We start from the raw sequence: 13664 nt of genomic DNA on the forward strand, positions 1-13664 counted from the left end.
CTCCGATTATTGATTATTTGTATTACAACAGCATCTAGGGGCCCTAACCAAGATCAGGAAATGGAGGTGCTACTAGTATAATAATGATGACCTTAATGTTTTAAAAGGACGTTTTGCACGAGTCTCTGGTTGTTTTCCCTTGGTGGAGAACACAACATCCAGGTACAATTTGATGCACTGTATATATCTGTGAAGGTGTAGGGAGAGTGTCATGACTCTGTACAATTAACTTGGGGATCAAAATCTGAAAAGAAGAGAGCCATTTTACTTTCCTGTGGATGATGATGGTAACAATCTCTATTGGCATAGCATCTAGGATCCCTACTTATCAACCAGGATCCCATTGTGCTAGATGCTGTACAAACACAACAACTCACAGTTAACTCAAGAAAAGATATATATCTGCATATCTCTCTCTGCGTGTGTGTGTGTGTGTGTGTCTCTCTCTCGCCAAAAGGGTACAATCTATCTAGAACTGTTCTCACTCTTGAAAAAATCACTTCTGACCTGGGACATTTTCTGACAATTTTCAGTCCAGAACAGAATGATTACAATAAAGGGAGTATAGCAGGACAAAATGAATCAGAAAGACCTGGGAGAGGAAATCAGGCACATTTCACTGTCAAGCCTCCCAACTATACATACATCTTGCTGTTTGCACAACTTTCATGCCATGTGGCATACAGCACAGGTTTTAACTGATAATCATAGGCCTGATATTGTGAGCATGCCTGATTTATAAACTCTGTAATTTTTTACTTGTGCAAGTAACAGGGCAATTATTTTACCACATCAATACTAGAAGGTGTCACTGTGGTTTGGTTTTTCTACAAATGATCGTATTAGTACCAAAACCTCCCAATTTTCATATTATTTATATAGTCACATATCTGTCCAACAACAACATACAACATTTCCTCTACAAGATGCACACAGTTTTAAGATATAACAAAAATGTTTTATTTAAGTAAAAGGATATTTCTCATGCTTCCAAACTTCTAAAAGTCATCAAAGGATTTTTCTAGATCACAGGCCACGTCTACAGTGGAACTGGGCGGTGTGATTCCCAGCTCACACAGATGTACCCACGTTAGTTCTGCTTATGCTAGTGTCAAACAGACAGCAGTGAATCTCTGGCAGCATGGGTGACACCTCAGGCTAGGTGCCTGAATACAGAGCCAGAGGGCTGGGTGGAATTGTATGTGGGGCGTCTAGCCCGAGCAGATATGGACATACTGCTATTTTGAGGCACTAGCCTGAGCAGAGCTAGTGCAGGTATGTCTGTGTGACCTGAGAATCACACCTTGCAGCTCAAATGTATACATATTTTACTCATCCTCAGTGCAGCCTGACAGTGATTCTCAGGCCCAAACTTTCAGCTTAAATTTGGCTTTTTAATTTTTGATAAGACTGCCTGGAACAAAAATTAAATATCACTAGTAACAGGGACATATTTGCCTTAACTCCTCTTATCTGCTCCTGTTAACATCTATGGAGATTCTACAGAGGTCAAGTGCAATGTATGGTCCACAGTGAAGTGTCTAGGGATGTTTGCAATGGGATACTTTTCTTGCTAAGGGAGCTAGTGTAGAAAAAAAAAGGTCTGAGACCCAGCAACTAATCATTTCCCTAGTGCTGGAAGCCAATATTCATAAGTGTCCCTTCCGAAGTTCTCAAAGTCAAAAGCAAACAGACCCAGCAGGATAATTTCTCAACATACCATTGTATGAACTCTAAAAAGAGATAAGATTGGGTAGACATGAACGAATTACACCATTCACAACACTAAGTGTACAGTATGTAACTCAGAAAATGATTAAAGCTAAAACATTGCGTGCTGATTTTTCAATTGAAATATTACTGCCAGTGATTTCAAGAAATAAATTCTTGGCAGGGGCAGAGAGGGGAGAAGAAAAAATGTAGACCTCCTGAAAAAGAGAAGCCAATCTGAAAAGCAGAGAGGATTTCCTGGTTGAAATTTCATCAGCCGTGATCCTCATGCTCTCTCTCAAAAGAAGAGGTATCAGAAAACTAACATTTGCAATATAAATGTAGCACTCAACTGAAATACAAGCATTTTTGTTTGAAAAATCCTTTTGAAATTAGCCTGTTTTCTAATCTCAAAAAATTGCTGGTTGGATGATTTTCCTTTATGTAAAATGGCAAGTGATACTTCATTTTTAGCAAAAGGTTAATGTTAAGTCTCCCAACTTTATAAATGGCACTCTCTACATAAAATAAACTATTGCATGCTGCTGTGTAAGATTAGAGAAAATTTTCCCACTGTTGAAAATGAATGGATTTTGCATTTCAAGGTGACAAGTACAATGTCAGACACAATCAATCGATCACTGCATAATTATTATTGCAAATGATCCATATCCATGCTGCAAACCTTAAGGGGAATTTAATGAAGCAGTAAGCACATCAATAATAAGATCTACTTTGGTCTGTGTTAAATCTCATGATTCATAAATATTTTGGCTTATTTTATTCTTTCTTGAAATACTGTAATGATATTTAAGAAATACTGATGTACAAAGTAAAAATAAAAATAAAATATTTGAAGAGTAGTTCACTGTATTATATAAACATTACAAAAAACTAGAGTCAGTATACATTGTTTACCACATAGGGAGCCAAAACATGCAACAGGATAGACAGAGATCAGCCTCTTAAGAAGACCCATTTATACCAAGTTTCAGGCTAAAGTGAATTTATATGGCTAACTTACCACTGGAGTGCTGTACAAGAATGAGAACATATTTTCAACATTGCTTAAGTGTGTGGAGTGAAGTGATATTCACATTCTAGAATCATATTTAAGAATATTTATATTAATACTATATTAAGAATTTTGTTCAAAATTAAAATGGGATTATTGTTCTACACAGGAGCTGGTCATGGTGCCTCCTATTTGGCAGACAAGCAGCACCACTCTGGCAAGTCAGGGAGTATTTGGAGACAGAAAAGTGACATGGGAAAAAGAAAAAGATACAAAAGCTGGGGAAGCTATGAGGAGATTCCTGGGTCCTCTAGGACTGGGAGACTTTCTCATTCTAGTAGCATGGATAGTCGGAGAATCCCAAATCCCAAGGAGATTTAAGAGAAATCAAGTCTGGTGGGAGGACTGAAACCTAAAGGAGAACCTCTATTTAGTGACTGTTTTAGTCATGTGGAAAGAAATAAGCCCTGTTCACCTTCCCAAGGAAGATGGTATACAAGGATCCCCTTAAGGAGTTCCTCACAAATCACTGTCATGGGGCAGGGTGTGTACCCCCCTGCTTACCCCCACAATAACAGCAGAACCCTTTTTCAAGCTCCGTAGATCCCATGGGATCAGTGGAAGCTCAAGACAACCTATGTGCATGGCCTGTGCTGTGACCCTGGCAGGTTTGGGCCCAGTCACAGGAAAACCTCCCATAAATGTGACTGCCCTGAAGAGGGCCCTTTTAAAGAGAAATCTCCTTCCCTCTCCTATTAGTTCTGTGGGACCAAATACAGACCAAGGGTTTTGTACTCTCTGAGGGGCAGAGGTCAATGTGCATCTATTATCCTGCCAACTCCTTCTCATCCCATCCAGTCCCAACCAAAATACTCCTCCCATGAGCATCCCCAAACTGCCAAAGAGGCCTCCAAGATGGTGCCTCAAAAGTGAGAGAGAAAACAATGCCCTGGAGATAACAATCCCCAGTGATGCATGAAAGGAGAGTTCTGAATGCAGAGGTGGATCAAAATCTGGGTGATGGTAATCTCCCTTTGCTGAAAAAACAATGAAAAACTTTGGTAATTTAAAGAAGTCCAAGACCAAAGAAAAGAAAGATTAAATAAATAATAAAGTCTGTTGTATATGCAGAAACAGGTGGATTTTCAATTGAACTCGTGCCAAATGTTCCAGAAAACATTAATGTATTGGGACATGTTTTAAAGTGATGTCAATTATCATTAAAGGTTTGGGCTCAAACATTCTAAAGCAAGACTGAAGTTTACATGACTGAAATACTTCTTCAAACCAACTTTGGGGCATAGTTTATGAGTTGCCTTTTATATCCAGAGATATTCTGATATCCAAGGAAATATAGGGTATTGTCCTGTGTGCATAGAGAGAGAGAAAAAACAAACACTTCATCTGCACAGTTGTGTTTTGCTAAGAAAATTTTAAAATTGAACACATTCAGCGGGACAACCCAATTGTCTTGGATCCTACTTTAACTAATTGTGACCCTGCTTTCATTCAACTAGTCCTTTCATTTCAGGTATCAAGGCTGCTGCTTTATAAACTGTAATACTCTATTTTTCAAGTTTATTGAGTCAAATGCCCTTGAAGATGCTTGAAATTCATATTGGTGTTCTCTATTACTAAATTGTTTTGTATTTTTCTGTGTTAATAATAAAAGGTACATATTTATTCAACGTCAGCGGTCATGTAGTCAGCCATAGAGTATGAACCTATATGTTTTATGTTTTATTCAAAATCCTTGTGGAAACCAGTGAGAGGATCATTTGGACTTGGAAGGTGCCTGCAGTTTTTCAGATAATATGTTTGATTTCTCTTAACTGAAAGGATTTAACATTATTGAGTAATCAAAATATTTATGTAACAACATCTATACTTAAGTGCTCCACTTGCAAGCCATACTACATATTTATTTTTTTATATTATCAATCACCTATCCACAGCTCTTTAAACACAACATATAACACATTTTGTCGATTAACCTGTCACATTACTGGGAAGATATTGTAAGGTAGGTTCAGTGCAAAATGCCTCTTTCAGTTCACGCATTGCATATGCAGTGAAATCTTTATTAAAAAAAGTTTTTATAAAATATTAAGATAATTATATTCCCCACAGCCATGTATGTTTTCATGCCATAAGATATCATAAACTATCATTATAATTTCTACTTGTCCCTGCTCACGGTAGTTTTAAGATTTCCAGGGATTTTGTTTTTTGTTTTAATAGTATTCATATAAGCTTGGAGTTTTGTTTCCTTCATATGAAAAGCAATCTTGAAATGATTCTCTTAAAATTTATGTAATGGAACTTATCTACTGTAGAAAAAACACATGCTACACTTTGAATACAATACTTTCCTAATTCATATGAAAAATACATACTCTATCCCTGAAAATATGACAGTACATAAGAACCAGTAAGGCGACTGTTAAAATTGAATGAAATATCATCGTCTGCATTTGAATATGGTAAACTCACACAAAGTCTTACAGAGAAACTTAATAAGATATCGCTCAATAAGAAAATGCTCACATTAACTAATTCTATGCAATCTCCCCAGATGAAACCACAGAAAATGCTGTCAACTAATTTAAAATGACTAAAATCAAAATTTCAGAGATACCCTCTTACTATCACTCCTCATGCTTCAATCTTTCCCATGAATTTTCCACCTGAGCTACATTCTGCTAATAAACTGAAGCACAACATGCAATTCTCTCTGCTTGACCTGAAAGCTTTGCGTTTCAGAGTTGTCAAAACAACGTGCTATTGCGACAAGAAAGTATCTTGTTGCTATTGCATATACATTTTTCAATGTGTTCCTCTATGTCTGTGGACTCCAGGTTTGGGCAAATACAAATTTCATTTGCAGCCATGCTTTCAAATCTGCCTTATTTGATCAAGTATTTCTCCATAGCTTCAAGTGAACACCTCCTTTAAATGAATACAAAATATTTGTTTAAAAGGCTGCTTAAAAATCAATCCATGTGCAAAGGATCAGCATGTTGGGATGTATTTGAGAAAACAGACTAGTGACCAAGGGCTTTGTAAATAGTCAGTCACAGTATATTTTAGGTAACATTAGCATGGAGTGTTCACAGAAAATTAAAAAATAATGTAAACGTTGAGCACTGACATTTCTAAAAAGCTATTTTCAAATTACTTTACCCCCAATTTCTTATAACAATATTTAATATCATATGAATTTATATTTAATTGGACACTTTGGCTCTACCTCTAATCTTTTGACTCAAAATATAGGAGCTGATCATTAGTGTGATGTCTAACAGGAAATAATGTCATAATTCAAATTACTGAAAGAAAAATTCACATTATATCAGGGCATGTTTTTGGGGGGAAGAAAACAATGCATATCTTTGTGTATCACAAACTACATCAGCGTTCATGTTGCGCTCCCTGTCAGCACCCAGCCCAGGCCAGGGGACGCTCATGATCCAATCAATGTACGAAATTCAGTGATGAATCCTGGTCACATGCCACCTGAGGCACGATGTGCATATGCTAAGAAGATCACAAACTATGCTTAATTATGAAATAAGAAAGGCAGAATGGGCATGGGAAATAGAATATAAAAACATCCACTCCTCTGAGGGGTAATCGTCTTATGGAAGGTGCTAAGCACTCTCATTCCCATTGATCAGGCCAAAAATGCATCCAACTCACTGACATTAAGGAGATGTCTACTCTGGAACTGCAGGTGTACTTTTCAGCTTGGGTAAAGATATCCCTGCTAGTTCAGACCAAGCTTACATACAAAAGATAGCAATGTAGTCATGGCAGCATGGGTGAAGGGGTGGGCTAGCCTCCCTGAGTATGCACTGAGGGTTTCAGACAGGATTGTACTTGGAGAGGCAGAAGTACTATTTTTAGCATGCTATCTCAGTCTGAGCTAGCAGGGATAAGTCTACCCAAGCTGGAAATGACACCACCAACTACATAGTAGACATACCTTTTGATGTTTCAACTTCCAATCAATAAGCCAAAGGTATATGATGTTTCTCTGAAAAACACCCTCACAGCCTTGGTAAAAGCCCTTACGCTAATCAATTATATCTGGGGAAATGGGAAAATCTTTTTTTCCATATTCCATTACAACATATCCATCAAGCATTAGTCGTACGGGATTGTGAGGCTTGTATCATGGCTTGTCAGGAAAGCCTGGCATCACAAGTGCAAGAAATCCTCCTGCTGAATAAAAATGTGCATCGTATTGGAGCAGGGCTCAGGATTCAAGTCAAAAGTATGCAAATCCTTTCAACTTTAGGTGCTGGTTGTAATCCAGTCCAAGTGAGTAGTTATTAAAAGTCCTTGAAGTCTGGTGGTCCATATGAGATTGGTTGGTAGACGCAGTCAAGTTCCTACAGTACACTTGTACAATGCCACACTTGCAAAAGCTGTCTCAGCACAGTTTAATGGGCATGGCAACTGAATTTCATCCCCTTCACCTTTGGATGGGAGTACAAGGATTGTTGGGGTGATTGTGCCATGGAGAAACAGAGCATTTCATTCCGCAAGACTGTGAATCCAACATGTCGCAGGCACCCACTTCACTTTTAGAAGTCTTTTAATACACAGTTTGAAAAAAATACTAATCCTACAGTCAACACACTGAATTATCCTAGCTGTTCACTGCACCACTAAGATATTGTTTGATTTCATTAACTGAACACATTTACAGTTTGTTCACTGTAAAGAGACCCACAAATTGTCAATACAACAACTGAAAATAATGTTTTCAGGGTCCTAATTAGTAAAACAATATAGAATGTAAAACAGCTGGAATGGCATTTTTTTCTTTTTAAATCCCTGCATGAATGAAACTACATAGTAACACTGTTCAATAAAGTGGTGGATAAGATGGAGCAAATATATCTATGCTGATTAGAGAAAGAGAATAAATTCATCACACACTTCTTTAAAAAAGATTCACTTTTTCACAAAAGTTGGCTACTCAAAATTATACTAATATTATTAACTAGGTTTTACATAATGACAGTAAAAGTTGAAGTAGGGCCTAGGGAGAACCTTTCATATGTTGCTATAGGGGAGTTTATACATTGCACCTGTACGTGTCAAAAGCTCATTGTTCACTATAACAGCCACACCTCTTTGAAATATCAATATATTTTAGGTACACAATTCCTACCACTACAGAAAAACTAAAACGTAAGCATATTTTTGCTGAATGCATCCTTTCCTTATTTTCAGAACAAAAGGAACCAGTACTATCCAATATACTAAAATCCCTGAATTCTCAGCATACATCTAACTAATCTGATTTGGAAGTTTGATTTAAATCATTTTTATACCTGCAAAGGCAAATTAAAAATGGAAACTGTGCTTAATACCCAGGTGTAGTAGTGATATATATCGATTATACATGCTTCAGTCTGATGAATGCTGCTAATAAAAATATGAAGTACCATAAAAAGTAAGTCAAAAAGAGGAAAATAGGCGTTGAAGAACTAGGTTTTAAAGGTCAAAGATTAATTACTAAGAAAGCAGGTCAGTAAGCTTTAAGAACCCAAGAGGGCGTAACAACAGAAACTGCTTACTCTTGTGCTTTGGGATAGAACACACATGAGTAACAGGCATAGCTAGAGAAGTGCATAAATTATAAGATAATAAAAGATAGAATAACTACCTTTAATTAAAATTAAGGAAATTGATATTCTAATGAACAAGGGTACATAAAATTAAAAAAAATCAGTCCTTCACTAAATTAATATGATTTCCTATTAAATGCTTTGAATAAGTGTAACAAAAATATAGAACAACATAAGTCCTATCATTTTTATTTCTCTTCCCACAAAAAAATTGTGTGTATCATCCTCAAATATTTATTCTCTGTTTTAGAATCCCTTTCATATGATGATGTTAATTCCAAAATCAAAAGAGTAAAATTGTATAGAAAAAATGGATCATTATAGCAAAGATTTTGAGCTTTAACATATTATAAAAGATTGATATGGATTAGTGGTTATATAGTTACAATAAAACAAAGAATCATGGTAAAGGGTTAAAGAATAAACAGGCAGTAATCTGTGATGCCTCTTGCTGTTGAAATACATGAATAGATATTGCTTGTGAAAACTAAACTGACGTAATGTACTACAGTATGCTGTAAAAAAAAAGAGTCAAAATCATAAGGCTCACTGATTGGAGAAGCTCTGGAAATGATAACACAGGTCAAAGAACTGAAATAAGTAGCGTACAAGTCTGCTTATGGTGCCTTTTGTCCAACTAACAGAAGTTATTACAATATATTACAGGGTAGACAGAAATTAGAAGGAACTGTAAAAAGGGATTTACAGCATGACCCGCAAGCAGTTTAAGAGAAAGGTAGTGATTTACTGATAATATTTCTAAGGAGTAAAGCCTTCATGTAGCCTGTTTTGAACAGGTGGCCCAGATTAGAAGCTAGCCCACATCTATTTATATTTTATGTTTAGCAGAAAATATATTTCAAATAAAAATGGATTGTCAAATGAGATTAAAGTATTTCCCTAGAAGATATACACTCTTTGAAGAAGAACTGAGAAATGCTTTTAAATTATGCAGACTTGTTCACTGATTTCTTTTTGGGAAAAAAATAAAAATGTGTTTGCATTTAGAGCTGGATGAATTAAAAGGCTAATACATTCATTAACTGACAATGAATGTGTCACAGAAGAGTCCTATTTTAGTTTCTCAGGTGAACAGATTTTGCTGCAAAAAATCAGAACAATGCTGAACGTAAAAGGACTAGAATAAGTGCATATTAAGATATTTCTGCATTTATACCTGTCAGTCATCACATACTTCAAAAGCTAAGAAATATTGTTACAACAACTACTACTACTACACACACACACACATCAAGTAGCATAATTTGAAGTTTGAACTCACACTAAGATTAGTTCATTTTTGATAAAGAAAGCAAATTCTGTACATCCACAAGTGATGCAGCATTCATTTTATGACTGAACCACACAGTGAATCACAGAGATACAATTGTAACATTTTCTTAAGGCAACGAAAAGAAAGCAGTGCACTACCAAACACCCTCTAAACCCTGAAAATAAAATTGCAGCTTAACGTTAATGAACCAGTTCATTTAAACTCCCATTGGTAATGCAACCACATGTAACGTAATGTACACTAGCTGTGCTAGGCTATCCTGCAGTATAGGCACCTTTACATATTACAAAATATGCTGTTACTGTAGGCTAAAATCTATCGTCCCAAAGTCAATTTATTAATAAAAGATTGACATGGAGAGAGACACTACCTACCCACAAATACATCATCATCTTGAAAGAGAAATCAAGGGATCTGTCAGCAAAGAGAAGTCTCCTTACTTCACCAAGTATGTCTGGAAGGAAAACTGAAACCAGTGGGTAGAAAATCTTGCCTTTTTCTGTCAAGTCCTCACAGTTCTCTTCTTTTCTTAAACAAGATATTTTTTGTTTGTTTATGAGAATAGCATTCGTTCAGTGGCTCTTTCTGCGTGTGAAGTGACTTGCTTCAGGCTGTCTTTTTTTCTTCCCTTTTTCTCCCTAACTCTGCCTGTCCTTTCTTTACTGTCAGGCTTGCTTAGGTAACAATTCTTGGTGTGTCTGTTTAATGAGCAGGTCCGTGCACTAACGGCAGCCACCTACAGTGGTAAAAGCAGAAAAATAAATAAAGAAATGAATGGGGGCACACCACTTCCTGATAGCTGCTATGGGATTTACAGAAGCCCCCTCAGTAGGAATTTATAGGAAGATTTCTAAGACGTCTTGACGGAAAAAAAAATCATCAGTGTAAAGCAGGTGACTCCAGTGGCACCTAAGCCATTACATTTCCTTGCTAAAGGACCCAGTTCACAAATCCTGCACTTGAGAATTTTTTAACTCAAAGCTGAGCTCCCATGGAAAAGAAAGGAGCATCTACTGCACCCTGCTTCCCCTTTATCTCTTTAAATGTACTTCAGATAAAAGCAGCATCCAGTCAGGTCAAGGCCTTCCCCAATCTTATTACTCTAACACAAGAGTGTTCAACATACTTTTCTACAGCCATCTACTGACTTCATAGTGTTATTGCTGCTGCTGTTAGTCCTACTGGGAGATAAATGCAATACAGGGAACAGGGAAATACGACAACTAAATCAGAAGAAAGTTACAGTCTTTGTGCTAATTTGGTATATTTTTTGTTTTGTTTGTTTTTGCAGTAAAACCACATATACTTAAAACTCAAAATTAGGTCAGAGTTATAATTGTTAGGCTAGGTAGCACGGACAGTTATACCAGATTTGTTGGTTTTCTTATTTTTAAAATTTTGACAGGCACTGTATGTAAAATGAATGGTTATGCAAGGGTTTTTGTGGCTTAGACTTTTATAACACGATAAAGTGAAATATTTTTAATTCATCTTGCTTGGCTACATTCATTTACTGAATCAATCAAGAGAATTCTTGTTTCAAAGACAATTTTCCAATGTAAAAGAGACAAGTCTTGGTGACTTTCTAGACTGTGTATTATTTATCATGAAAATCATCCCTGACCTTATGAACTGGCACTCTTACACACTTTCTTATATGGTATGTTTTGTATATTGAGGTAGATGTAAAAACATATACATGCAATTTTTTCACTGAGTACATCAACTTACACAATATACACTTACTAACTATAGATCAATGGAGAAATAAGGGGGGTTGGGGGTGTACCAGCATAGGTATGAACATGAGAACAAATATTCCTTTTTTTATGCCAATGCCATTCCTTTTTTTTTTTGTCTTTGGTTTTATCATCATCGTTGACCATAGACTGTACACTTAGTCTACATTCCAGTTAAGGCAGGACGTTTTTTGCAATCTCTAGACAATTTACATACTCACTCTAACCATACAAGGTAAAATGTCACGTAAATAATTAAAATGCATTAGCTAAATTGCAGAATCATTCACTGTACCAGGGCAGGTGGCAAATGGATAGGCACCTGCTAAAACAGTCTATAACAAGGCTCATCAAGAGACATAATAGCAAAGCAGGATTGGGAGAGCAAACTAAAATCCATTAAACAAACAGTAATCAGGAGAGTCTTAAAGGCTTCTATCTAGCAGCAGTAAAAAAATACTTCCTTACCACTAGCACATAAAAATTGACTTAATTTTGGAAAATATAAAATAACTTATTTGCATAATAATTTCTTTAATTTATGTATATGTATATATATAGTGTGTGTATATATATATATCTACACACACACACACACACAAACATATGATTTGTTATGAATCAGCCATATATATATGGCTGATTCATAGCAAAAAATGTAAGGGGAAGGCCTTTATTAATTTTTACTGAGAACAAAATAAAAACAGATAATCTTTTATTAGTTATTAAAATGGCCACTTTTACAGCAAAGCCGCAGGAAAGCATTGGTGTACTCTCACATAACTTTGGTCTAATTTTGGCCAAGAGCAGCTCAGAAAGGATCTTGTGGCCAAAATAATCCCTCCTGAACTTTAACATTCACACCAATATGCCAATATTGTTTTATTTACATCGGTGCTGCCTTCTTCCTTTGTTCTAACACTTCGGAGGTAAATTTCAGTTCCCCCTGCTTTTATGGAAACTTTTATAGAAGATTTTTGAAGTGTGATTTTCAAAAATGTAGGTCCAACATAATTGACACTAACAAAACAGAAGGATCAATACAGACTTCTACCCAGATGAGGTTCTGGTCTTCCATGAATAATAGAAAAGTATTTTGTAAAGCACAAACATTTGATTTTAGATTCTCCCTCAACATTTTTTGTGTGCATGACAGCATCAAACATGTAATTAAAAACGCTTCTGTATATATACCAAACCAAAGTATTTAGAATGGGGTGTTGATAGAGTAGAGAAATGTCAGGATCCTGCTCCCAGTCAAGTCAGCAATAAACCTCAAATAGATTTCTCTCCAATGGGAACAGGACTGCATCCATTTTTGTGCAGGGGGAAAAAAATCAAAATCACCAGCTGATCTAATTGACAGCATTCAACAACCTAACAGGCCCAACTTGTTCACCTTTATGCCTTACTCTTCACCTCATCTTTCTACTATATAGTGCTTTGCATTTTGTATTAATTTACATTAGGATGAATTACATTATGTTGGTTACGCTGAAAATACATTTTCTGATGATCTATTTGTGCATCTAACAATTTTTGATCTATGCACCTTGAGAGTGCATATAAGGTTTCAGAAGTTCCAAAAGGTGGTTAAAAATGTCATTAATATGAGAAACGTGTGCACAGCTATTGCCTATGAATCATTTTACATCAAAATTACCCTGTTTTTGAGCCGAACGACTACATAGACAGCATATAAAACTGTAGTGAACTGTGCCCAAAGGCTGTGTCAACTAATTATTTTTGTATTTGAAATTCTGTTCATTATTAAATTGATTACTCAATCAATTCTTCACATCTTATTCCCTGAAACAAGTTGAATGACATTTTCTACTACTGCTACCCACAACCACGCATTTGAAAGATTTTCTTCTTCTTCTTCTTAAGTACATTATAGGCTGGATTGTGCCTAGCTTATGCTCAAGTAGGGAAGAAATGGGTGTAAGTAAGAAGAGGGCAAAGGCATCCTTCCTTTATTTCTTGTGACTCTATGCACGGGTCAAGCAAAATCCCACTCTCTAAGCACAGTATTGGCAGTCTGTAACACTGCCAGTAATTCTAGAAAATGAACAGGAGGGTGAAGGTCCCAGTCCAGCTTCTGCTGCACTGCACAACAGAACTGACCCGGGGCCAGTCCAAAGCTCATTCAAGTCAACATAAGTCTTCTCATTTATTTCAATGGGTGTGTGAAGAACTGAGAAATATTTGTACATAGATCTGAGAAATATTTGTATTATAATATGCCCTTTTTGCATCGGGGT

At 36.2% G+C, this 13664-nt stretch overlaps 1 protein-coding gene across 33 annotated transcripts in view; it reads right to left on the bottom strand.

Moving 5' to 3' along the window:
- RBFOX1 (RNA binding fox-1 homolog 1) overlaps positions 1–13664 on the bottom strand; it is a 2443894-nt gene that overhangs the window by 573988 nt on the left and 1856242 nt on the right. Inside the window, exon 1 of one of the 33 annotated variants that reach the window (XM_048868160.2) lies at positions 10036–10373. The exons of the other annotated variants lie outside the window; for them this stretch is intronic. Coding sequence (XP_048724117.1) covers positions 10036–10053 — 18 coding nt within the window. The 5' untranslated portion in view covers positions 10054–10373. Of the gene's footprint in view, positions 1–10035; positions 10374–13664 lie in introns of those variants that run through there. 33 annotated transcript variants of the gene reach the window in all.

Source organism: Caretta caretta, chromosome 10 (genome assembly GCF_965140235.1).
Source record: "Caretta caretta isolate rCarCar2 chromosome 10, rCarCar1.hap1, whole genome shotgun sequence".
Lineage (NCBI taxonomy): Eukaryota > Metazoa > Chordata > Testudines > Cheloniidae > Caretta > Caretta caretta.